General features: G+C 40.4%; 1 protein-coding gene and 5 pseudogenes across 6 annotated transcripts; 5 read left to right on the plus strand and 1 right to left on the minus strand.

Annotated features, from left to right (window-relative positions):
• Positions 1–1,733: 1,733 nt before the first annotated feature.
• LOC310790513 (histone H2A pseudogene) lies at positions 1,734–2,117 on the minus strand (annotated as a pseudogene). The gene has a single exon. The product of its transcript is annotated as a histone H2A pseudogene (transcript).
• Positions 2,118–7,943: 5,826 nt separating this feature from the next.
• Positions 7,944–8,318, plus strand: LOC310790515 (histone H2B pseudogene; annotated as a pseudogene). The gene has a single exon. The product of its transcript is annotated as a histone H2B pseudogene (transcript).
• A 2,140-nt stretch (positions 8,319–10,458) lies between these two features.
• On the plus strand, positions 10,459–10,842 carry LOC310790512 (histone H2A pseudogene; annotated as a pseudogene). The gene has a single exon. The product of its transcript is annotated as a histone H2A pseudogene (transcript).
• Positions 10,843–12,249: 1,407 nt separating this feature from the next.
• Positions 12,250–12,624, plus strand: LOC310790517 (histone H2B pseudogene; annotated as a pseudogene). Its single transcript has one exon. The product of its transcript is annotated as a histone H2B pseudogene (transcript).
• A 6,333-nt stretch (positions 12,625–18,957) lies between these two features.
• On the plus strand, positions 18,958–19,593 carry LOC310790504 (histone H1 pseudogene; annotated as a pseudogene). Its single transcript has one exon. The product of its transcript is annotated as a histone H1 pseudogene (transcript).
• A 4,494-nt stretch (positions 19,594–24,087) lies between these two features.
• Positions 24,088–24,498, plus strand: LOC310790507 (histone H3.2; the record flags this gene model as incomplete). Its single annotated transcript, XM_083652206.1, has 1 exon — positions 24,088–24,498. The coding sequence occupies one exon, from the start codon at positions 24,088–24,090 to the stop codon at positions 24,496–24,498; it is 411 nt and encodes a 136-aa protein (XP_083508332.1).
• Between the last annotated feature and the right edge of the window lie 917 nt (positions 24,499–25,415).

Here is a 25,415-nt window from a genome sequence, read left to right on the forward strand (position 1 = left end):
GATTTTTAACTTCTCATCTAAAATTGTGATTGATAGCGTATCGATTACCAGGGTATGTTCAGCACGATTCCTGGGTGTTCTGCTTGATGAATCTTTATCTTGGAAACCTCATATCTTGGCCATATCTACAAAAATGGCCAAGAGTATTGGTATTCTAGCCAAAACCCGTCACTTGATCAGCACTGAGGTAGCCACTATGTTATATTATTCTATGGTTTATCCGTATATTAATTACTGTAATTTAGCCTGGGCTAGTACTCACCAAACCAAACTTGAGCCTATATACCGTCTGCAGAAACGAGCTCTAAGAATAATAAGCTCTGTACATCGAAGGCACTCCTCCCAGCCTCTATTTCTTCATTTAGGTATCCTCAGTGTTTATCAAGTGAACCATCTCCAGATTGGATTATTTGTTCATAGTTCCTTAAAAAGAGACCTTCCCCCTTTTTTTCATGACATGTTCGCATATGGTTACCAATTTCATAACTACTCCACATGCAGCTCTAGTCTCCTCAGACCACCTCATTCCCGTACTTCTCAATCCCAGTTCAGTATACTCTACAGAGGGTCCAAGATATGGAATTCTTTGCCTTCACATCTTTTGGATTTCTCTTCACAGAAGTTCAAAAGTGCATTGAAATCACTTCTCCTAGCTAATAAATATTTTCCCTATGGGCTGCCTAAACAAACTGTGGTCTAATGGCTGTCTCTAAACATAGCTTGTTTTATTTTTGTTGTCTTTTGTTCATTTTCTTGTCATTTTTTTACTCTTCTTACGAAAACTTGAAGCTATACAGCATACAGTAAGTGCCCACTTTAGTGTTTAGCGTTTATTCCACTTGTATGCATTATGTGTGTGTGTGGGGTGGGGGGTGGGTGGAGGGATGGGAGGGGGTATTTTATACTGATGAAAATCTGATGATAATACGCTACCTGGAGAATGCCACACCTAAGCCCCTGGAGGGTTTTTAGGCAATTCTCCTGCACATTCAATGCTGATTATTTATTGTATTCTTTTGTAATTGTTTTTATATGTGTAAATAAACAACAACAACAACAACCTACTCATTAACTATGATTAACTAGTGATTGACTAATGATGAATTATACATTAACTACTCATTAACTATTAGTTAATGATTAGTTTACTAGTAACTACTACATTATTTGTGTACGTTATTGTAAAGTGTTACCCTCTAGTCTAGTCACACACAAGATAATCATTTAGTTATTTTTGAATGGAATGAGAATACAAAAAGTGGGCCAAGAAAGCTCACTTATTTTTGAATGAAAACTTCTCAATTCATGACATTGTAGCCCATAATGTGGGATGTGCAGGAAAACATGGCGTTATAGAAAGGGGATGAGTGACCGTTTTGGTCTTGCTTCATCTTCTGACCGCCACAGCATTCAAATAGCCCGAGCTCCTAAACTAGACATGAATGAAATATAGGAAAATACTATTTAAGCATGCTGAGTGATTGTTCTCCCTGCACATTTATTATATCTCATGCTTTATATCCTGAATAAACCAAAGGCTAATTTACAAAGTAGCCTTGTGTATTTTGTATGAAACTCCATAAAGTAGCCTACATAAATCTTGAAAAACGTCCAGGTAGACATGCATTTTTGATCGAAAAACTATATTCAGGATAAAATAAGGGAAACTCTTTTAGAAGTGTGGTTGGCTCTTAAAAGAGCCTTTGGGTTGATGTGGGACAAGCTGGAGCAGGTTACTTCTTGGCGGCCTTCTCGGTCTTCTTGGGCAGCAGCACCGCCTGGATGTTGGGCAGCACGCCGCCCTGAGCGATGGTGACTCCGCCCAGCAGCTTGTTGAGCTCCTCGTCGTTGCGGACGGCCAGCTGCAAATGACGGGGGATGATGCGACTCTTCTTGTTGTCGCGGGCAGCGTTTCCAGCCAACTCCAGGATCTCAGCGGTCAGATACTCGAGCACCGCCGCCAGATACACCGGGGCTCCAGCACCGACACGGTGGGCATAGTTTCCTTTGCGCAGCAGCCTGTGGACACGGCCGACCGGGAACTGAAGACCAGCACGAGATGAGCGGGTCTTCGCCTTGGCACGAACCTTTCCACCGGTTTTCCCTCGGCCACTCATTTTTCCGTTATGTTCTTGTAATAAAAAATCAGAGAATGACTTGCAAACGTCGGGAACAGGTTTATATCTCTGTCGAGCTGCGTGTTCATTGGTCAGTTGGAGCTTCAAAATTGTCGCCTAATCAAAATTGTCACCCAAACAGAAGATGTCGGGGTCAAGTTAACACAGCAAATAACACTTTCGCTGTACACAGTCTTGGATTTTCAAAATAAAACGACTCCGGATAACCAGATTGTAAGAGAGGATTAGAGCCACATTTCTGAAATAAAGTCATACAGATAGGAACTCAAGTACATGTTTTACATGTTATGGGTAACATGATCATAATAACATTATCTTCAAACTATTTATAAGCAGTTAGAGTTAGTTAACAACAAATTAAACATTAATTAACTTAAACTTAAACTTAAAGTTAGAATTGGATTAGTCTGCCATACTCATTTTATTTCAGCGTATCTGAATTGAAAGCAAGGAATAAAACAATAGTAATTTGTAAATCAGTTGATGCTGGTAAAATTCACACTTAGACCTATGTTAACTGAATGTTAACGGTGTACTTATGTTTTATAAGCTAGAAACCTTGCACTTACACAGGCTCGATTCTCAGCCACAGAGAGACAGACACCACCACCATAGAGCCCACTAGCCAATTTTAACTACTAGATCAGTGATACTCAACTTGCGGCCCGCAACAAGGTGCAAAGGGGTGTGTGTGTAGCCTAGGGAGGGGTGCTAATAGTGGGTTGGGTATGCAGTTGGGCAGAGCGTACTGCAGTCAGGGCTACTTGCTCAAAGGCCGATCAAGGAGCTTGGGTAGGGACAGGATAGACGAGTTGCTAGCCGATTAACTAGCCAGATCAACTCCGGGAATGTGACATGTTGGGGGGAATTGTCTGCCAACATCAGTCATGAACCATAGGCTACATACAATCATATCCTATGCACATACGCATAGAATATGCATTTGTATGTTGTTTTTATTAGTAGTAGCCTACTGTGGTAATTTAATATTTCTATTATTAACTCCATATATTGCCATCTCTCTAGTCACAGGCTGTTCTGCTGGTCTCGGATCAGATCATCTCAAAGAGTCTTTGAATAAAGGACGTTTGTCACCTATATTGTGTTTATTTCTGTAATAAGATCAGACTAAATATACTGCCCAAACTTCCCCACTGTCCCTGTGAGGGAAATTGTCATACAAAATATAACCGTACACAAACGTAAGCAGAAAACCAATAGGCTGATGTATTAGTATTATACAGGGATGCAAAGTTATATAATAATATAGTGGAAAGATCTGGTGACAGATAGGCCTAACACTCAGAAATCCTTCTATTTTCGGATGAAAAAGGTGGCTGTCACCTAAATGCGACTACATGATAAATAGTTGAAAGATATGGGATCATAAAGAAGATCCGTGTGTAACCATGCTAGACTGCTGCATTTCAAAATTCTGCGCAGTTTGCAAATTTCTCCCAACAGAAGTTACAAAATAAACCCAAAGCTTTCACCTCTGTGCCTAAAATGTAAGATCTCAGTAGGGACATATTCATTGTGTTTGGTTCTGTCCTCAAATCCAAGCATACTGGGCGGATATTTTAGAAAGACATGGGAAAAATATGTGGTGTGAGTTTGGGTATGAACCCTCCCTCATCTCTTGGGTCATCCCGAGTCAAGACACTTGAGGTTACTAGTTCTAGAATGACAAGCCTCCCACTAAAACAAACTCGTGAATATCTGACCTGCCTACTTAACTCCTCAAAAGTACAGTTTACAAAAATATGGTCACCATATCTTAACTTCTCCAATTCCACAGTGTCCTCAACGCTTCCAAGTATTCTCCTTGACTAATTGTGTAACCCCCCCCATCCCCCCATTTATTTTCTAATTTATTTTGCAATTTGGCATCTTGCTCAATGACTAATTTTATTTTTATCTAAGGAAAGTGTTTATTCTTGAGATGTCTCTAACTGTCATTGATTGTGTGACTGTGATTGACTGATTGTGTACTGTAGACCAATGTTGTACTGAGCAATTTGTTTTTGTTTAAAGAAAAAGAACACTCAAAGATACTTGTGAAAAAAGAATAGTGTGAATAATATTTCAGACAACTTAGGCCTACTGTCTCGATCAAAATAAGATAGCATGGTAACTGATTTTAAAGTAGCCTATTTTTCACTCTAGGGTAAAGTAGCCTATATCGACCAAACAGGAAATATACTGTAGTAGTCTACATAGACTTCTGTAAATTTGAAGATGGAGACATGATGGAAACAGTATGCCTACTGGTAATTGTGCAATTTCCTTTTTAGTATGAGCAGTAGGCTGTAGCATTATGTACATGGCATTTGTTATTTAGTTTCCTTTTCGGTTTTAATTGTTAAAATTAAGAAAGATGAAAAGAAAGAAAAATGTAAACTGAAAGAATTAACTTTGTAGCTCCACAACTTGTGGTTGTCAGTCTTGCCTGGACACAGTGTGCCTTACATAATCTTTGAATGAGCTGGACACAGTAACTTCTGAATAAAATCATAGTAAATATTAATATTTCCCATCCCATTTGTTTAAGACCCGTGACCACTGAGATATATGAATGGAGGGAGTGTCCCTATCTCCTCCCTGTATGTTTTATTGAAGCCAAAATCCAGCCAGATCAGTGAACCAGAGTCTGCGCAGTAGCTCCCTTGATTTAGAACCTCTGAGAGCTCCCCGCCCCTCTGAACTTTCTTAAATGTAGAGCTGCTGTTTCTAGAATGCGCACAGTGCGTTGTGTATTTATATGTAGCTAGAGCTAAAATTCTATAAGAGAGACCTTAATGTCATTCATTCACTCACTTTTCATTCTTTCACTCTCAGGATATAACTCTAGCTCTCATACCACTTCTTAATCAACCTGCATTTTCCTGTTCTAGGAGAAACCCTTTAGTTGTCACTGGCTCTCATTCATCCCTCCTGTCCTCATTCACATCTTTCCCTGTCAGGAGAAAACCTTTTAATGTCACGCCCACTCATTGATAAATTACGTCATCAATCACCCCTTTTCCCGCTTCTATCTAGCGTCACTGTTTGTGGGAGGTATCATTCATTTTAGGCCAATCAGAGTAAGACACCTTTTCCCATCAGCCTATCACTATCAAGCTGTCAAAGCTAAAAGCTCTCCGCTTTCTCTGTGTGATCTGTTGCTTTTCAGTACGTTCCTGCGACCCGCCTCCACCCCATTCTCCTCCAGTCCTCTGAGATCTCAGATTCAGAAGCTTCGCCACCAAGACCAAGACCTCATCTGTCACCACCACCAGGTCTAGACTCCACGGGGGGGATCTTCATTCCTATTCCTGGCTGATCTACCCCTGCTGATCATGACGTCATAATCAAGCTGACGTCATGATGGAGTCTAATCGCCAAAACTATATCTCTGTGCCTACAGGCTCATGTATCTAATCATCTAATAAATCATTGTCATTCTAGAAAGGTGTCTCTCTGGTTGAAATACAGTCTAGCTCTGTAAATATGACACTTTAAGTTGTAATATTTTTTGTCTCGCCAAAAGTAACCAGGAAGATTCCCACTATGAGATTAGTTTATCAAAATGACGCCTGTACGAAAATCTGATTTTGGTTGTCGGAGATTTCAGACCTCCGGGCTGCTGCTGAGTGCTCTCAGCGCTCTCAGCGCGGGCCGGAAGTGGAGGCAGGCCTCACTCACCCTCAGCCTCATTGGAGGGATTGCTGTGTTGACTAAGCTAGCCTAATGTTTTCGTGGCATTTTGATTAACTTTATGATTGAATTCCTTTTGGAGCAAATGTTGGTTTTACAAATCTAACCTTGACGCTTTACGCAATGTTGTTTGCTGGTATAGTGTTGTGGGTAGTGCAGCATCCATGTGAGCATCTGTCAGCTGTTTTTACTCTGATGGTTTTGGCTCCAGTTTGGATCTCGTTATCAGTTTCTCATCTTGCTGCTGATTCCTCTGATCCATGTCCACTGCCAACGACAGTTACCCGGTGTCCACTACTTGTTATTGTCCCGCTCAGCCTGTTATCTCCCTTCATTTTTTTTAGTAATGGATTAATTGCCAGGATGTACAAGGGTACAAGGAGCGGGACAATAACAAGTAGTGGACACCGGGTAACTGTTCTGGCCTATGCCGATGACGTGACAGTCATCATAAAAAATCAAGAGGAACTAGATATAATAAATAAATACCTCCAGTTATATGAAGGGGTATCTGGTGCTAAACTGAACCATAATAAAACGGAAGGAGTGTGGTTTGGAAAGAGTGATACCCGGCCTGTTATTAGTATAAAGGATAGAAATCATATGAAAATATTAGCAATAAAAGTAAGTAATATAAACTCCTATGAAGAAAATTGGGACAACAAACAAGTAGAAATCAGGGAGGAACTAGATAAATGGGTAAATAAATCAAGTAATTATAAATCTAGAATATTAATAATAAAAACCTTTGTATTATCCAAATTATTGTTTCTAGCGTCTGTCTTCCCTCCCAAGGATCAGACACTGGTTAAAATTAACAAAATGATCGTCAACTTTATCTGGGGAACGACTAGGGAAGTGACACAAAGGAAGCTACTGTACAAAAGCAAACAGGAGGGAGGTCTAGGTGCCTTTGACTTGGGCTTAAAACTAAAAACTGTTTATTGTAAAACTACTACACTTGCAGTAGAAAGGAAAGCAGTGTGGATTGGCGAGGCACTCAGCTGGACGAAGAAGAGAGGCCGAGCTCGGAGCTCAGTGCCATATTATAAACTCCTGTATGGTGATTTTGTCTACAAATTTGCATATTTAAATATCAACTGGTTTGGAATGTCCAGCAAAGACATATATGTCAAAATATGTAATGCTTTGTATGGTGGCTCTGTCCCCTACACACACTTGGATGGAGCAGAAGCTCAGGTTTGTATTAGAAATATATTTAGTAAAAATCTATCTGAAAACAAAAGAGATACAATGTGGCTGGTCTCCGTCGGCAGACTGGCTGTGAGAATGGTAGTCAAATGGTCCTGCTTTGTTAAAACAACAAAGTGCCCCATGGAAAACTGCAATGAAGATGAGACCATTGAGCATCTGCTTTTAAACTGTGAAATATCCAAGTGTGTGTGGGAGAAAATGAAACGTATTGGTTTAAATGTCACTGTGAATTATAAAGCTGTCTTTTATGGTGTTTTTACTGAAAAACTGCCTAGACCACACCAGGACTTTTTCTGGTCCGTGATATGTGTGGTGGTGTCCAAGTTGTGGAAGACCAGGTGTGCCATCATTATGCGTCAGGTCTCCATTCCGGGTGAGGTGGTCTTTAAACAGATCAAGTCAGAACTGAAAAAAGAGAGGACAATGGACATACGAACTAGGGGACCCACACCGTGGCACCTGTTGGCTCTATAATTTATTTTTATGGTTGAATTGATTGATGCACTATGTAAAAAAGAAACAAAAAAACTGTATCATTTTGATATTTTGACTGCATAACTTGTACCTGAATAATTTTCCAATAAAGCCATTTAAAAACCCCTGAAAACCTGTAATGGTAGAACAATTGAATTTTATCATGTGGAGGCAGCTTTACAGTCGGTTTCTCAGGAGTCGTTTTATTTTGAAAATCCAAGACACTACACATCAAAAATGTTATTTCTTGTGTTAACTTGACACCAACAATCTTCTGATTGGGCAACAGTTTTGAAGGTCCAACTGACCAATGAACACGCAGGAGCAGCACAGTGCTATTTGTAACAGCTGCCTATAAATACAGTCATTCTGTCTTGGCGACTTCATTCGTTGCTGTGAAATATCGACAACTTTTGTATCATGCCTGAACCAGCCAAGCCAGCGCCCAAGAAGGGCTCCAAGAAAGCCGTGACCAAGACCGCCGCCAAGGGCGGCAAGAAGCGCAGAAAGTCCAGGAAGGAGAGCTATGCCATCTACGTGTACAAGGTGCTGAAGCAGGTCCATCCCGACACCGGCATCTCCTCCAAGGCCATGGGAATCATGAACTCCTTTGTCAACGACATCTTTGAGCGCATCGCCGGTGAGGCGTCTCGCTTGGCTCATTACAACAAGCGCCGCACCATCACCTCCAGGGAGATCCAGACCGCCGTGCGTCTTCTGCTTCCCGGTGAGCTGGCCAAGCACGCCGTGTCCGAGGGCACAAAGGCCGTCACCAAATACACCAGCTCCAAGTAAACTGCTAGAGCTTCAACAACACAAAGGTCCTTTTAAGGGCCACCCACTACTTCATGAAAGAGCTTTCTATCCAATTTATGGGCTACCAGTTTCAGGGGAATTTTCATCCCAAAATAGGATGCTGAAGTTCATGATTTTTAGTGGTTTTGTGTTTGCCCTGATCTGTCACATTTTTCACTATGCGTTTGCATCCAGCAAGATATAACTTTGTAATGTACCCTATCTATAAATATATTTGAATATTTTCTATTGTTTAAAAAAAACGAATCCTGTTTTACCTGTGCACCATCACACAAAGTCAATTTCCTTGTAAATTATTTTGCGTTATAATAGTGTATCCATAAGACTGGCTTGTTTTCTGCTTTTCACACACTGTGATTTGACTTTTGAAAACTAAAACCAAATGTGGGACACCATCTCAATATGTGGGACATGGGCAAAGGCATGAAAATGCTCTGCAGTCCCTCACAAAGTGGGATATCTGGTCACCCCAGCCAGCGTTGACATATTGATAATCTACGATAATTTGATCATTTTTATGACAGTTGTAATCAATATACTAATGGATCCTATGTCTCTTTATACATGTATTCTCACAACGTCTTTGCAGCCAATCATGTCCCCTAGGACAACGTAATTTTAGTTCCACCAGTGGTAGATAGAGTGCTGGAATTTCCTATTCAAGAAGTATTTTTATTTTGCTGTTCATTTAACTCAGTGCAAGTACTTACTGGTGTCAAATGTACTTTAAAAGTAAAAAGCACCTCGTTTAAAATGGAACGTTGTTGTGATTTAAAAAATTTGATTTAAATCATGGTCATCATGAATCATCTTTTGTGGGCTGTGTGCTGTGTCTGTTGATGTCATGATTTGTGACATCATCAGTCCTCAGCAATGTCACTTGAGCAATTGTGATGTCATCAGTGATGTCACTTGAGCAATTGTGATGTCATCAGTGATGTCATAATCCTGCCTGGATGAGGCTATGAGTTGTGGAAGACGGTACAATAATCGCGTACAATAATTTGCCTTCAAAAACGATAATTTTGACCCTCAGGTATATACGATAATTCAACATTTCTCACCTGGCAACACTGAGTCGCAAACCATATTGTTTTGTGTTCTAGAATGAAGCACTGACTGTTCTACAATGGCCAGAACCAAGCAGACTGCCCGTAAATCCACTGGAGGAAAAGCTCCCAGGAAGCAGCTCGCCACCAAGGTTGCCCGTAAGAGCGCCCCGGCACTAGAAGCCTCGTCGTTACAGGCCCGGTACCGTGGCTCCATCGCTACCAGAAATCTACCCTAGTAGGCTATATTGAAGAACAGTCCTTCATGAATTTCTACCCACAGGCCATCACTCTGATGAATGCACCAGCCTGATCACTTAGCTTACTGTGGAATAACATACTGTGTTAAATTACTGTGCACACACTCACCGTCTTATGTAAGTTTTCTGGGAAATAACTGCAGTACCTGACTCAAAGCCTCGTTCACATTGAACGACATACAACTGTGCTATATCTGAAATATCTGTATTTAAACCTCTGGACAATGTCCACTTTTTCCTTTCATGTTGAACGGCATATAATCATGCGATATCGGGAAACATGCATGTATAAGCCTCTGTTTACAATTCTATGTGGCATATTGACACATGTAGGGCCTTCTGCACCTGTACACTCCCTCATACTGTATACATATTTACAATTGACTCCTTACACCACACTAGTAGTTACTGTACATTTACATTCCTTCATAAATACATATTTAAAATAGACACTTTGCACAACACTTAATTAACTGTAAATTTCTGCTTATGTCTAAATGTAAAAATGTTGCCTGTTTTTTTTGGTATTGTGCATACCTTTCTTTATTTTTTCTCTGTATGTGTTTACTATGAGAGCAAAGCAAACTGGAGCCCAATTCCTTGTATGTGTAGCCTACATGCCAATAAAGCTGATTCTGATTCTGAATACCCGCCTAAATTCAAACTCAGCCGCGCGCTGCTTCTCCGCAGCCTCTTTTCTGATTGGACGGACAGGAACCGCCCCGTCCACTCCAGAATATATAAGCCAGGGTTTCCCTTGTGCTTTACATTTTCTTTTGAGTCTCTCAACTCTAGAAAGAATACTTCACCATGAGTGGCAGGGGGAAAACCGGCGGAAAGGCTCGCGCAAAGGCAAAGACCCGCTCATCTCGTGCAGGGCTCCAGTTCCCGGTCGGCCGTGTCCACAGGCTGCTGCGCAAAGGAAACTATGCCCAGCGTGTCGGTGCTGGAGCCCCGGTGTATCTGGCGGCGGTGCTCGAGTATCTGACCGCTGAGATCCTGGAGTTGGCTGGAAACGCTGCCCGCGACAACAAGAAGAGCCGCATCATCCCCCGTCACCTGCAGCTGGCCGTCCGCAACGACGAGGAGCTCAACAAGCTGCTGGGCGGAGTCACCATCGCTCAGGGCGGTGTGCTGCCCAACATCCAGGCGGTGCTGCTGCCCAAGAAGACCGAGAAGGCCGCCAAGAAGTAAACTCCACCAGCTGTCTGACATCAAACCAAAGGCTCTTTTAAGAGCCACCCACTCACTACAAAAGAGCAATCCTTACTCTTTCTAACTAAGTAACCAACTTACACTAGGTATATGGTTGTCCATATACCTACCATTTTGACATCCTTCAAGATGTGTCAGTGTCACTTCTTTAATTTGCTTAATGTTGAAACCTATGTGGGATATGCAGATAAACAAACCTGCTGTCAGGATTCAGCTTAAAACTAAAATGTGAATCAGTTCCTGAGAGCCTTTTTTTTTTTTTTTTTTACAACTCTGTAGCAAGTATACATACAAGTATATACATACAATGACAACACATTATGTATTACAACTGTGTACAACATAATTTAACAAAAACACGCCGGGTGGAGGGTTACTAAATTGGACAAAAAAGAAAAGGAACAAGTTTAATTAATATCTTGTAAAGCTTGAAGTAGTTGTACACTTTAACAGCTTTTTTGTTATTTGTTTTTGTTGATATCGTTGAAATGTATTGTTTGATGTAGGCAGTCAGCCCTGGAAAGTTTGGCTTTTTGCTTAAGAATTTGGATCTGTGAATGTAAAATTTGGTCAAAATAATTCATTAATTGAGTAAAACTGAGCAGAGTATCCTGTCATATTCAATAAATCCAAACAATACATTTTTCTAAAGTAAAGAGAAGTGAGGGTAAATGTGATCAGCAATAAATTGTGACCATTGACTCCATAGTTGTTTTGTGGGGTCCCCACAAAAGGTGCAACTTTCTTAAGCCTCTGCATATAAAGTTGGGTAAAACCTGTGAATCATTTTAAAGGAGATGTCTTTGACTTTGTTAGTGACAAAAAACTTATTTGGTAATAGCCAAACTTTTCCCCAGCAGATATTTCCAATAAAAGCAGACCAATAGAGCTCAACAGTCATGATGTGACATGTTTTGCCCCAGAAGTGAATTCCCCAAACATTTTCTGCATAGACATTTCGAAAATTCCTTATTTAATGAGTTTTAAGGCTTGAACCAAGCCAACCAGTCTTCCAGAGAATCATGAGTGACCATAAAACATTTCACTTTCAGCAAAAACAAAAAATAGTTGCAGAAGAAAATATCGAAAAACAGATACCCCCCCCCCCCCCCGCGCTTTTATTTGTTGTTTTTGCTGAAAGTGACATGTTTTATAGTCACTCATGAATCTCTGGAAGACTGGTTGGCTTTTCTTTTTTCTTTTCTTTTTTACTGCAGGGAGCACAGTCACGAGCATACAGCCATGTCACAGTTACGCGACGAAACTCAACAAACCGCAGGCGGGGAGCCGCACAGTGCTATTTGCATCAGTGGCCTATAAATACAGTCATTCTGTCTTTCTGTCTTACTGACTTCATTCGTTGCTGTGAAGTACCGAGATCTCACCATGCCTGAACCCGCGAAGTCAGCGCCCAAGAAGGGCTCCAAGAAAGCTGTGACCAAGACTGCCGCCAAGGGTGGCAAGAAGCGCAGAAAGTCCAGGAAGGAGAGCTATGCCATCTACGTGTACAAGGTGTTGAAGCAGGTCCATCCCGACACCGGCATCTCCTCCAAGGCCATGGGAATCATGAACTCCTTTGTCAACGACATCTTTGAGCGCATCGCCGGTGAGGCGTCTCGACTGGCTCATTACAACAAGCGCCGCACCATCACCTCCAGGGAGATCCAGACCGCTGTGCGTCTCCTGCTGCCCGGTGAGCTGGCCAAGCACGCCGTGTCTGAGGGCACAAAGGCAGTCACCAAGTACACCAGCTCCAAGTAAACCGCCTGGAACTACATCACCCAAAGGCCCTTTTAAGGGCCACACACAACTTCTACAAAGAGCCTAATTTAATTTGTATAGTGACTTAATGGTGGTATACAATGACGTGTAGATTGGATGCCCCATAGGACTTAATGCATCTTGTTTACACTACCCAGTATGTGAAAGGCCCTTTCCATAATGTGCAACTAGACACATAATTATGATATTGTCATCTGAAATCCGAACAATCACTAGATGAGGCAGGGTCACGGGTATTTAGGAAACTAAATAACAAATGCCATGTACATAATGCTACAGCCTACTGCTCATACTAAAAATGAAATCACGCAATTACCAGTAGGTCACGGCATGGTAGGATTGCCTATTTCCACGGGAGGTTCTGGTGAGACGAAGGGGGTGCCCGGCCTACAGGGCCTTAGACCTCCATGCACCGAAGGTCTCTCAATACTGCGGTGTAGCACTAAACTCTATTGCAGCGGATTGGGCATGATCAACCCGCGGGCAACGTTGCAGACAGAGTAGGAAGGCTGATCTGTGAGCGGCTGCTTCTGGGACGCGGGTCGGGGTCGTAATCGGCCTCGGCTGGGTCTACTGGGCGAGGGTGTATGATGTTGTCAGACCCGAAACACCCCACGACCCCAGTCAACATCACTGATGACGCGTCCCAGCGTCTGCTGTAGCATGTATTCTGAACCTAGGTCTACTATTTCCATCATGTCTCCATCTTCAAATTTACATAATCCTATGTAGACTACTACAGTATATTTCCTGTTTGGTCGATATAGGCTACTTTACCCTACAGTGAAAAATAGGCTACTTTAAAATCAGTTACCATGCTATCTTCTACCATCTATCTTTTTTGATTGAGACAGTAGGCCTGTTGTCTGAAATATTATTCACTTTTTTTCACAAGTATGTTTATTGAGTGTTCTTTTTCTTTAAACAAAAACAAATTGCTCAGTACAACATTGGTCTACAGTACACAATCAGTCAATCACACAGTCACACAATCACAATCAATGACAGTTAGAGACATCTCAAGAATAAACCCTTTCACAATTAGTCAAGGAGAATACTTGGAAGCGTTGAGGCCACTGTGGAAATGGAGAAGTTAAGATATGGCGACCATCTTTTTGTAAACTGTACTTTTGAAGAGTTAAGTAGGCAGGTCAGATATTCAAGAGTAAAGCATTCTATTATGAGAGTTTGTTTTAGTGGGAGGCTTGTCATTTTATCCATGACAGAATTTTTTTTTTCCTTGCCGCATAATGCCAAGATGGCATACAGTCATCTTCTAGAACTAGTAACCTCAAGTGTGTCTTGACTCGGCTGACCCAAGAGATGAGGAAGGGTTCATACCCAAAGCCACACCAAATATTTTTCCCATGTCTTGTAAAATATCCGACCAGTATGCTTGGATTTGAGGACAGAACCAAACACAATGAATATGTCCCTACTGAGATCTTACATTTTAGGGTTTTTAAATGGCTTTATTGGAAAATTGTTCAGGTACAAGTTTATGCAGTCAAAATATCAAAATAACAGTTTTTTTGTTTCTTTTTTTACATAGTGCATCAATCAATACAACCATAAAAATAAATTATAGAGCCAACAGGTGCCACGGTGTGGGTCTTTTAGTTCGTAAGTCCATTGTCCTCTGTTTTTTCAGCTCAGACTTGATCTGTTTAAAGACCACCTCACCCGGGATGGAGACCTGACGCATAATGATGGCACACCTGGTTTTCCACAACTTAGACACCACCACACATATCACAGACCAGAAAAAGTCCTGGTGTGGTCTAGGTAGTTTTTCAGTGAAGACTCCATAAAAGACAGCTTTATAATTCAAAGTGACATTTAAACCAATGTGTTTCATTTTCTCCCACACACACTTGGATCTTTCACAGTTTAAAAGCAGGTGCTCAATGGTCTCTTCTTCGTTGCAGTTTTCCATGGGGCACTTTGTTGTTTTAACAAAGCAGCACCATTTGACTACCATTCTCACAGCCAGTCTGCCGACAGAGACCAGCCACATTGTATCTCTTTTGTTTTCAGTTAGATTTTTACTAAATATATTTCTAATACAAACCTGAGCTTCTGCTTGATCCAAGTGTGTGTAGGGGACAGAGCACCATACAAAGCACTACATATCTTGACATATATGTCTTTGCTGGACATTCCAAACCAGTTGATATTTAAATATGCAAATTTGGAGACAAAATCACCATACAGGAGTTTATAATATGGCACTGAGCTCCGAGCTCGGCCTCTTTTCTTGGTCCAGCTGAGTGCCTCGCCAATCCACACTGCTTCCCTTTCTACTGCAAGTGCAGTAGTTTTACAAAAAACAGTTTTTAGTTTTAAGCCCAAGTCAAAGGCACCTAGGCCTCCCTCCTGTTTGCTTTTGTACAGTAGCTTCCTTTGTGTCACTTCTCTAGTCGTTCCCCAGATAAAATTGACGATTATTTTATTAATTTTAACTAGTGTCTGATCCTTGGGAGGGAAGACAGACGCTAGAAACAATAATTTGGATAATACAAAGGTTTTTATTATTAATATTCTAGATTTATAATTACTTGATTTATTTACCCATTTATCTAGTTCCTCCTTTATTTCTACTTGTTTGTTATCCCAATTTTCTTCATAGGAGTTTATATTACTTACTTTTATTCCTAATATTTTCATATGATTTCTATCCTTTATACTAATAACAGGCTGGGTGTCACTCTTTCCAAACCACACTCCTTCCGTTTTATTGTGGTTCAGTTTAGCACCAGATACCTCTTCATATAACTGAAGGTATTTATTTATTATATCTAGTTCCTCTTGATTTTTTATGATGACTGTCACGTCATCGGCATAGGCCAGGACAGTTACCCGATGTCCACTACTTGTTATTGTCCCGCTCAGCCTGTTATCTCCCTTAATTATTTTTAGTAATGGATTAATTGCTAGGATGTACAAGGCTGCTGAAAGAGGGCAACCTTGTTTCACCCCTCTCATGATTTCAAAATAATCTGTCAAAATACCGTTCACATTTACCTGGGTAATCGACTTAGAATACAACAATTTAATTATATCAATAAAATCAACATCAAAACCATACCACCTTAAAACCTCCCACAGATATTCCCTTGAAATAAAATCAAAAGCTTTTTTTTGGTCCAAACCTATTATAAAAAATTCATCCTCATTATTAATTATGTCTCTAAATACCCCCAAATTATCCCACATTAGTCTTCCCTTTATAGCACAGGTCTGCTCTTTTTCAATTATTCTTTCTAGGGTGTCGTTTAATCTATTCATAACTATTTTAGCAAGTATCTTATAATCAATGTTCATTAATGTTATATGTCTCCAATTATCAATATCCTGTGTGTCACCCTTTTTAAAGATGAGTGATATCACTCCATGATAGAAGGAGTTATGTAGAGTGCCTTTCTGGATCCCTTCGTTATAGACAGAGGCTAAGAAGTCTGCTAACTCAGACACACATGCTTGGTAAAATTCAACAGGGAGGCCATCTGGACCTGGAGATTTGCCCCTGTTTAGTTTTAAGATGACTTGCCTTACTTCCTCTTCGGTAATTTCTCCACCTAGTGGGTTTAAATTGCCCTCTGGTAGAGCCCTGGGATCCAGAAATTCACTCAGCTTTGCTTGGTTTATGTTTACTTTCTTATACATGTTTTCACAGAGAGACCTAACCGCCTCTCTTTTCTCCTTCTCTTCCTTAATGACTTGCCCATTTTCATTTCTAATTGCATCTACATGTTTATTCTTTAGATTATTTTTGTGTGTGTTTAACAGACTCTGAATATTAGTGGAAGACTCCATATTATCAATCATACCTCCCTCTAAGTAGAGACAACCACACATATTATTCATTTTGGTCAGTTCTGATTCAGTTTCACTTAAATCATCTTTATCTTCTTCCGTTTTATCTGGTTTTGTTTGCAGTTCAACATATTTCATCATTAACATTTTATATTTCTCATTTTGTTTTTTATTTAGAATTTTACATTTATATTTAAGGAAATCCCTCAGTCGAGTCTTCATGGTCTCCCAGAGCTGGGCAACAGACTCAGACAGTATATCTAAAATTTTTATGTTGGCAATTTCGTTCTTAAGCTCTACTATTACATCACTGTTCTTCAAACAGCTAGTATTTAATTTCCAGAACCCTTTCTTTTCACTTTTGTCGAAGCTCAAACGAGTTTCCACAGCAAGATGATCAGAATTGACCAAAACCTTTTTTGTGTAAGTTAGAGGAGTGATATTGTTTGTGATGTAAATCCGGTCTATTCTTGTCTTACAAACTTTATCAAAACGGGTAAAATCCACTGCAGTTGGGTGCAGCACTCTAAACACATCCCTGATGCCACAAGCGGCACTGAGATGTTGAAGTGCTTTCCCCGCTTTACTGGGTTTGTATGCCTGCACAGGAATGCGGTCGTTGCCATCCGTGTAAGCATTAAAGTCCCCACAGAGCACAGTATGAAAACTAACAGTTAGGAGTTCATGGCAATTTTTTGAATATTCTGACCTTTGCTGAGGCATCGGGAGGGGTGTAAACATTTATAACTCTCATTTTAACATTACCATAAAAACAATCAACCAAAAGAACTCTACCTGGAATAATTTCTCTGCTTTTTATAATTTCAGCATTACCTTTAAAAAATATGCCAACCCCATCCGCTCTGTCCGCGCCAATAGAAATAATAGAGGTACCCTTTACCCACATACCGGTTACATTAACTATATCATCTTACATTTTAGGCACAGAGGTGAAAGCTTTGGGTTTATTTTGTAACTTCGGTTGGGAGAAATTTGCAAACGGTGCAGAATTTTGAAATGCAGCAGTCTAGCATGGTTACACACGGATCTTCTTTATGATCCCATATCTTTCAACTATTTATCATGTAGTCGCATTTAGGTGTCAGTCACCTTTTTCATCAGAAAATAGAAGGATTTCTGAGTGTTAGGCCTATCTGTCACCAGATCTTTCCACTATATTATTATATAACTTTGCATCCCTGAATAATACTAATACATCAGCCTATTGGTTTTCTGCTTACGTTTGTGTACGGTTATATTTTGTATGACAATTTCCCCCACATGGACAGTGGGGAAGTTTGGGCAGTAGCCTATATTTCGTCTGATCTTATTACAGAAATAAACACAATATAGGTGACAAACGTCCTTTATTCAAAGACTCTTTGAGATGATCTGATCTGAGACCAGTAGAACAGCCTGTGACTAGAGAGATGGCAATATGGAGTTAATAATATAAATATTAAATTACCACAGTAGGCTACTACTAATAAAAACAACATACAAATGTTGTCATCCCTCAACAACTCACATCACACTGCATCTGAGCAAGGCACTTCCCCTCACAGTTCTTGGACAGTTAAAGTAGTGATCTTAGAATGTGAATATTGATTTAAACATCAGGCTGAAACTACATCAGCAGTAGATTTGTAAAATCCTGGACAAATGTGGATCCAAATTCTAATGATCAAAGCAACTCGTAAAACCACATGGGCTGTTTAAAAGTTTAAAATGTCGTTTTAGGCCAAAATGCAGAATGTGCTGGTCTAATGGACTCAAGTTGTTATATAGCAGTGTCTAAGTATTTGACAATTATGTCCATTGGAGAAAATTCATGTTTGGCCTACTTTCATGTAAAATCAAACTTTAAAAGAAAACATTATGTTCAGTTTCATTAATCATGACTGCATCATTCACCAGAGTCAGAAAGTTAGTGCTCCATAGGAGCAGTCTCAATGTAACCCGCCTGCAGCATCAGTGTGTTTACGGACACGAAAACATCCGACAATTAAAAGAAAACTAATCACAGCACTACAGTACTCTGACTTTTATTGTCTCGTCAGACATCTCTGCTTATTGGAAAACTAGTGTTGCCTGGAATATAAAGCATATTAAACCATTTTATGAGTTGAAATGCGAGGAAATCCCACTGCGAACAGAATACTGTGACGGTGTAATGGAGAGGTTTGAAGCTTCCCTGAATACAAATAAAGTTTCCTCATTGTTATAAATGACTCCATTTCGAAAGGAAACAAGTTTTCTAACAGCTCCAATAACAGTTACATTTCAAAACTGATCTGATCTGTGTCTTTTATCCCTAAAATGTGAGAGAGAAAACACAAGTGTCTCCACATTTGAGCTGCGCAGAGAGAGGCTGTGCGTGTTGAGTCTACACGGTCCTCATGCTGTGTATAAGTCCCTCCTCTTGCGCTGCATGGACAACACATTCCGGTCAGACTTTGTCGAGTTGTGTGAAGCAGAAAAGACGAGAGAAGAAGAATGGCAGAAGTCGCTCCAGCTGCACCCGCCGTTGCCGCCCCGGCAAAAGCGGTCAAAGCCGCCAAGAAGAAGGCGGCGGTGAAGCCGAAGAAGGCTGGTCCCAGCGTCGGTGAGCTGATTGTCAAAGCTGTGTCCGCCTCCAAGGAGCGAAGCGGCGTGTCTCTGGCCGCCGTCAAGAAGAGCCTGGCTGCAGGAGGCTACGACGTGGAGAAGAATAATGCCCGCGTCAAGATCGCCATCAAGAAGCTGGTGGAAAAAGGCGCTCTGCTCCAGGTTAAAGGCACCGGGGCTTCCGGCTCCTTCAAGGTCCCCAAGGAAGAAAAGGTGAAGAAGCCGGTTGCCAAGAAACCCGCTCCTAAAGCCAAGAAGCCCGCTGCCAAGAAACCAGTCAAGAGCCCCAAGAAGAAGGCTGCAGCTAAAAAGCCAGTAGCCGTAGCCGCCAAGAAATCTCCCAAGAAAGCCAAGAAGCCCGCTGCAGCGGCCAAGAAACCAGCCAAGAGCCCCAAGAAGGCGACCAAGAGTCCCAAGAAGGCGGTGAAGAAGCCCGCTGCTGTCAAAAAAGCACCCGCGAAATCACCAGCGAAGAAGGCTGCCAAGCCCAAAGCAGCAAAGAAAGCAGCACCCAAGAAGAAGTAAAGCGGCTGCCTTGATCTCTCTCACCCCAAAAAGGCTCTTTTAAGAGCCACCCACAACCTCCATGAAAGAGCATCCTTACTATGATTATTATTTCATGTGTTATGAGCCCATCACAACACATTACACAACAGATTTCCGAAAATCACCAGACCCAGCAGAATTACATCCCACTCGGCTACACTAATTGACAACATATTCACAAACGATCTTGTGAATAAAACAATGAGTGGGCTATTGATCAAAGATATAACTGATCACTTGCCAATTTTTCTGGTATTTAATGGAAATTACAGGATAAATAATCGAGATAGGCCTAAGCCAATTCAATACAGAAGGACACGGTCCGAGGAATCAATCAATTCATTTAAACAGGAATTGCTGAATCTGAGTTGGGATGTAATTTATGAAAATGGTGATGTTGATAGTGCTTACAGTACCTTCCTAAGAATTTTCAATACATTATATGATAAGCATTGTCCATTAAGAGAGTTTTACAGTAAAAGAAAACATGCCAGTTGCCCATGGATCACAAAGGGCCTACTAAACGCCTGTAAAAAGAAAAACACGCTCTACAGAGAATTTATAAGAGTAAAAACAAATGAAGCAGAAATTAGATATAAAAAATATAAGAATAAGTTAACGCATATTATGAGGGCAAATAAGAAGGATTACTATAAGAGATTACTAGATGATAACAAAAACAATATTAAAGGAATTTGGAAAACATTAAACAGCATTATAAGAAATGGTACCTCATCAAACAACTATCCAAAGTATTTCATTGACGATGGTAAAGAAAACTATAATATAGAAGATGTTGCCAACAGTTTTAATAAATTCTTCGTAAATGTTGGGCCTGATCTTGCTGATAAAATTCCGGATCCTGGGGCAACTGGAAAGAAAATGGAGGGATTATTGGAAAGAAATCCTTTCTCAATGTTTTTGTGTGATGTGGATGAAAATGAAATTTTGGACATTGTCAACAATTGTAAGAGCAAATTATCCACTGACTTTAATGGCATTGACATGGCACTGGTGAAAGAGGTCATTGCGGGAATTGCAAAACCATTATCCTATATTTGTAATTTATCATTTCAAACCGGTTCATTTCCAGACGAAATGAAAGTAGCTAAAGTCATACCTCTTTTTAAAACTGGGAGTAAACATCAATTCACGAACTATAGACCCGTCTCATTACTACCACAATTTTCAAAAATATTGGAAAAAGTATTCAACAAAAGGTTGGACATATTTATAGAAAAGCACCAACTACTTACTGAAAGTCAATATGGCTTTCGTTCGAACAGATCAACAACACTGGCACTGACTGAATCAATGGAGGAAATAACTAATGCAATTGATAACAAACAATATGCAATGGGAGTATTTATTGACTTAAAAAAAGCATTTGATACTATTAACCATGATATACTAATTAATAAATTGGAACGGTTTGGCATTAGGGGGGTGGTGCTTGACTGGGTTAAAAGTTATCTTAATAGGAGGCGTCAGTTTGTGAAGCTGGGAGATTGCTGTTCTTCATGTTTGGACATTGCTTCTGGTGTCCCCCAGGGGTCAGTGTTAGGGCCTAAACTGTTTATACTTTACATCAACGATATATGTAAAGTGTCTAAAATACTGAAACTAGTTCTTTTTGCTGATGATACAAATATTTTCTGCTCAGGAAATGATTTAAATCAATTACAGGATGACATTATGAAGGAAATGACGAAATTAAAAACATGGTTTGATATTAACAAACTGTCTTTAAATTTGAGCAAGACAAAATACATGCTGTTTGGAAATAGCAGAACAGATGTGCAGGTACATATTTCAATTGATGGGGTGGATATTGAAAGAGTTTCTGAAATAAAATTCCTTGGAGTCACTATTGATGATACAATTAATTGGAAACCACATATTAAAAATGTTCAAACTAAATTGTCAAGAAGCATTTCAGTAATTAATAAAGCAAAACAAGTTCTGGATCACAATTCACTCCGCATTCTCTACTGCTCACTAGTTTTACCATACTTAACATATGGTGTGGAAGTCTGGGGCAACAATTACAAATGCACACTGTACTCACTAACTGTGCTTCAAAAAAGAGCAGTACGCATCATTCATAAGGTTGGATATCTGGATCATACTCATTCACTATTTTTGCAGTCAAAATTATTGAAATTCACTGATATTGTACTATACCAAACTGCACAATTAATGTATAAAGCCAAAAATAATAAGCTCCCAAGGAATATTCAAAACTTGTTCAACATGCAAGTGGGGCATTATGAATTAAGAAGAACATTCAATTTCAAAAGGCCCAGAAATAGAACAACCTTGAGAGGATTCAGTATATCAATTTGTGGTGTAAAACTGTGGAACGGCTTGAATGTGGAGCTAAAGCAATGTACAAGTATAAACCAGTTCAAAAAAAGGTATAAACAAATGATTTTCCAGCAGTACAATGATGATGAAGTGTGCTGATACTGTATGTTGGCTTTGTCTTGCTGTGGCGGCACTGCTGACTTGGATGGCTGAGTCCACTTTGTGGGGCGGGCCATCCGGGATGGTGGTGTTGCTGCAGTGGTATGATGCCACTCCCATGATAAATGGTGGGGATGATGTGGTTGCGTGTTCGCGCGAAACGTGCATGTGAACTCATGTAAGTGAATGTTCATGTATTTATATAGGATTATAAAGGTATGCTGTCTGAGTATGTTTTATATATATTTATACTATAGTAACTATATAACTTCCAAGTAATATAAATCATATAATTCATAGTAATATATATGATGATATATAGCTTCCAAGTTATAACTATATAACAGTTTACAATTTTGTTTCAAGTAATTGCATTTTAAGTTAAGGAACAGGTTGCAGTTTCTATGATTATGTTATGATTTAATGATTTAATGAAAGGGGTGGGATTAAAAAAGTGTATACTTCTTCCCACTCCCTTTCAAATATGCTAAGAAGTGAAAGAAGGAAAAAAAAAAGAAAAAAAAAAAAAGAAAAAGTGAGACCTTTGTTTGTTTGTTTTTTATTCTGTAAATTGTAAATGTTTTTCTTCTTGCATATTTGAAATAAAATGGAATCAAATCAAATCAAATCAAATCAAATCAAGATTTAATATATTAATATTCAAAGTAAACAATAAATTAAAGTAACCAGATTGTAGATTGACAACATTTTGTGAAATTAAAGATGAAGTGTTGGGAAAATAAAAGTACACATTTTAAATCAAGAATATATAGTTAAGAGTGGCATCCTAGCCAAACTGCTTTTCCTAGCAAACATTTCCACCAGCAGACAATATGTACAATAAATAGTGTGTTAACCTAATCTGGGGTACAACCAGGTAAATTACAAAATGTATGCTGTTGTATAAATGTACTGCGGTGCTGTAGACTAGAGCTTTGCTCCAGACTGAAAATTGCCATCGCTAGAAATGCTCTCTGGGTTGGTGACCTCAATGTGGAGGAAACTGCAAGGCATAGCCAGACATGGCCCTATACATTCATTTATGGTGACTTTTTCACTGAATACCAGCATGTAGACTGGCTACCAAGTACAATGATTTTGAATTAAATGAATGCTCTTTATGGTGGTCTAATTATGTAGAAACTAATAACTTAACTAATAACACTAGCACAGAGGTGATAACAAATGAGAACCTCTCAGAGAGCATTTGAGATGTCAGATGGCTGATTTCTGTTGATGCAGCAACACCTGCTGATGGACTGTTACAGAGCTCAGGAGGTCTGGGCCATGTTGCAAGGTCTGGGTCTGGTTTTTAACATCACGTATACTTCCATCATGCATGGTTTGCTGGAGGAGGTGATGCCCTCTAAGCAAGAAGAGATGTTCCTCCACCTCATCATTAGTCTGTTACAAATTATGTAAAACCAGATCTGTCATGAGCATCCAACAAACTGTTTTTGATAGTGACAGAGTCATAAGGCAGGTCCTGACTGAGCTCAGGAGGAGAACTCTGGACAGGCAAGATACTTTCCCTTGGAATCTACTGAACTTTTGAAATCATACTTTATTTTGATGTATTGATATGAATTGTGAGTCTCCCCCCTCGACCATGTAATTATTTTATTTGTGCTTTTGTATTGTAAGTTATTATTTTTTGTATTTCTTTGTAAAAACCCTCTGACTTTTTCGAAACAAATGCATTTAAAAAGCACAACAGATATTTGATGTGGCAGATTTACCCTCTCCCCCGAAGCAAGGCACGCGCGCGACACACACAGGCGCGCACGCACGCGCACGCGCACACACGCACGCACGCGCACGCGCACACACGCACACAAATTTCGGCGGGCTTTCCTCCAATTGGTCTAGTTAATATGTTGCAGCTCGCTCCTCCCCTCGGGCAGGCGAATCAGCGTGCAGCAGCTCTCCGGCATTGCCTTTATAAAGCCGACATTCACTGCCTAGAAGCTCATTTTCCAACTTCTAAAAGGAAGGAAGAGTTGAACCATGGCCAGAACCAAGCAGACCGCCCGTAAATCCACTGGAGGAAAAGCTCCTAGGAAGCAGCTCGCCACCAAGGCTGCTCGCAAGAGCGCCCCGGCTACCGGTGGCGTCAAGAAGCCTCACCGTTACAGGCCCGGTACCGTGGCTCTCAGAGAGATCCGTCGCTACCAGAAATCCACTGAGCTGCTGATCCGCAAGCTGCCCTTCCAGCGCCTGGTCAGAGAGATCGCTCAGGACTTCAAGACCGACCTGCGCTTCCAGAGCTCCGCTGTCATGGCTCTGCAGGAGGCCAGCGAGGCTTACCTGGTCGGCCTGTTTGAGGACACCAACCTGTGCGCCATCCACGCCAAGAGGGTCACCATCATGCCCAAAGACATCCAGTTGGCCCGTCGCATCCGCGGAGAGCGCGCTTAAACCATCTGCTGTCTGACACCAACACAAAGGCTCTTTTAAGAGCCACCTCCATTATCACTCAAAGAGTTTATTCTGTTGCAAAAATGCAGATCACCCTAACCCTTAAACAATATAGAATGTTACTATTACTACATAAATCACTTATGTCTAGTATGTGTATTGCAGAATGTTGTGTGTGAGGCTCTTCATATTGCAATTTTAGAAAATGTACAGGCAAAATGTTCCTTAATTATCTGATTGGTAGTTTAAGCCAACAATGCATGAGTATATGGGGGGATCTAAATGCTGCAGCTTTCAGGGTAGTTTGTTCTGCTTAAAACCATCTGCTGTCTGACACCAACACAAAGGCTCTTTTAAGAGCCACCTCCATATTCACTCCAATAGTTTATTCCGCTTTAAAAAGTACAACTCACACCAAGTACTCCTATTGCTCCTTTCTTTCACAACATTGCGTTGCAATGTAGAACATGCACAGACAGCTTACGGGCTCCACAATGTGAACTGCAGTTTCTTTGTGTGGTTAAAGTTGCAAATCAATTAATTCAGTCCTCTCCTAAACCAATTGTGGGTAGTAAATGAATCCTTGTTTTGCACATTTGGTACACAATGTGATCATGGTTACATTTAACAAACTCAATTATGTGTTGACAATTACGAGACTTGAATGTGTGAACATGTTTCAACTATGCTGTGCAACAGTGATGGCTGACCACATGCAGACAACGGAACGCATCCCATTTTTGTAAAGGCAATCATGATATAAATACACGTAGGCTACATTCAATCGACTTGAACGACCCGTGGGAACCCTATAGCCATGTTAACAGTTCAGTGGGTAGGAAAACATACAATGTAGTTTGATGGTTTAGATACGGGAAGAGACTCTTTGGTAAATGTGGGCGGCTCTTAAAAGAGCC

The sequence above is a fragment of the Poromitra crassiceps genome (genome assembly GCF_964638095.1).
Source record: "Poromitra crassiceps genome assembly, chromosome: 15".
NCBI classification, from domain to species: Eukaryota; Metazoa; Chordata; class Actinopteri; order Beryciformes; family Melamphaidae; genus Poromitra; species Poromitra crassiceps.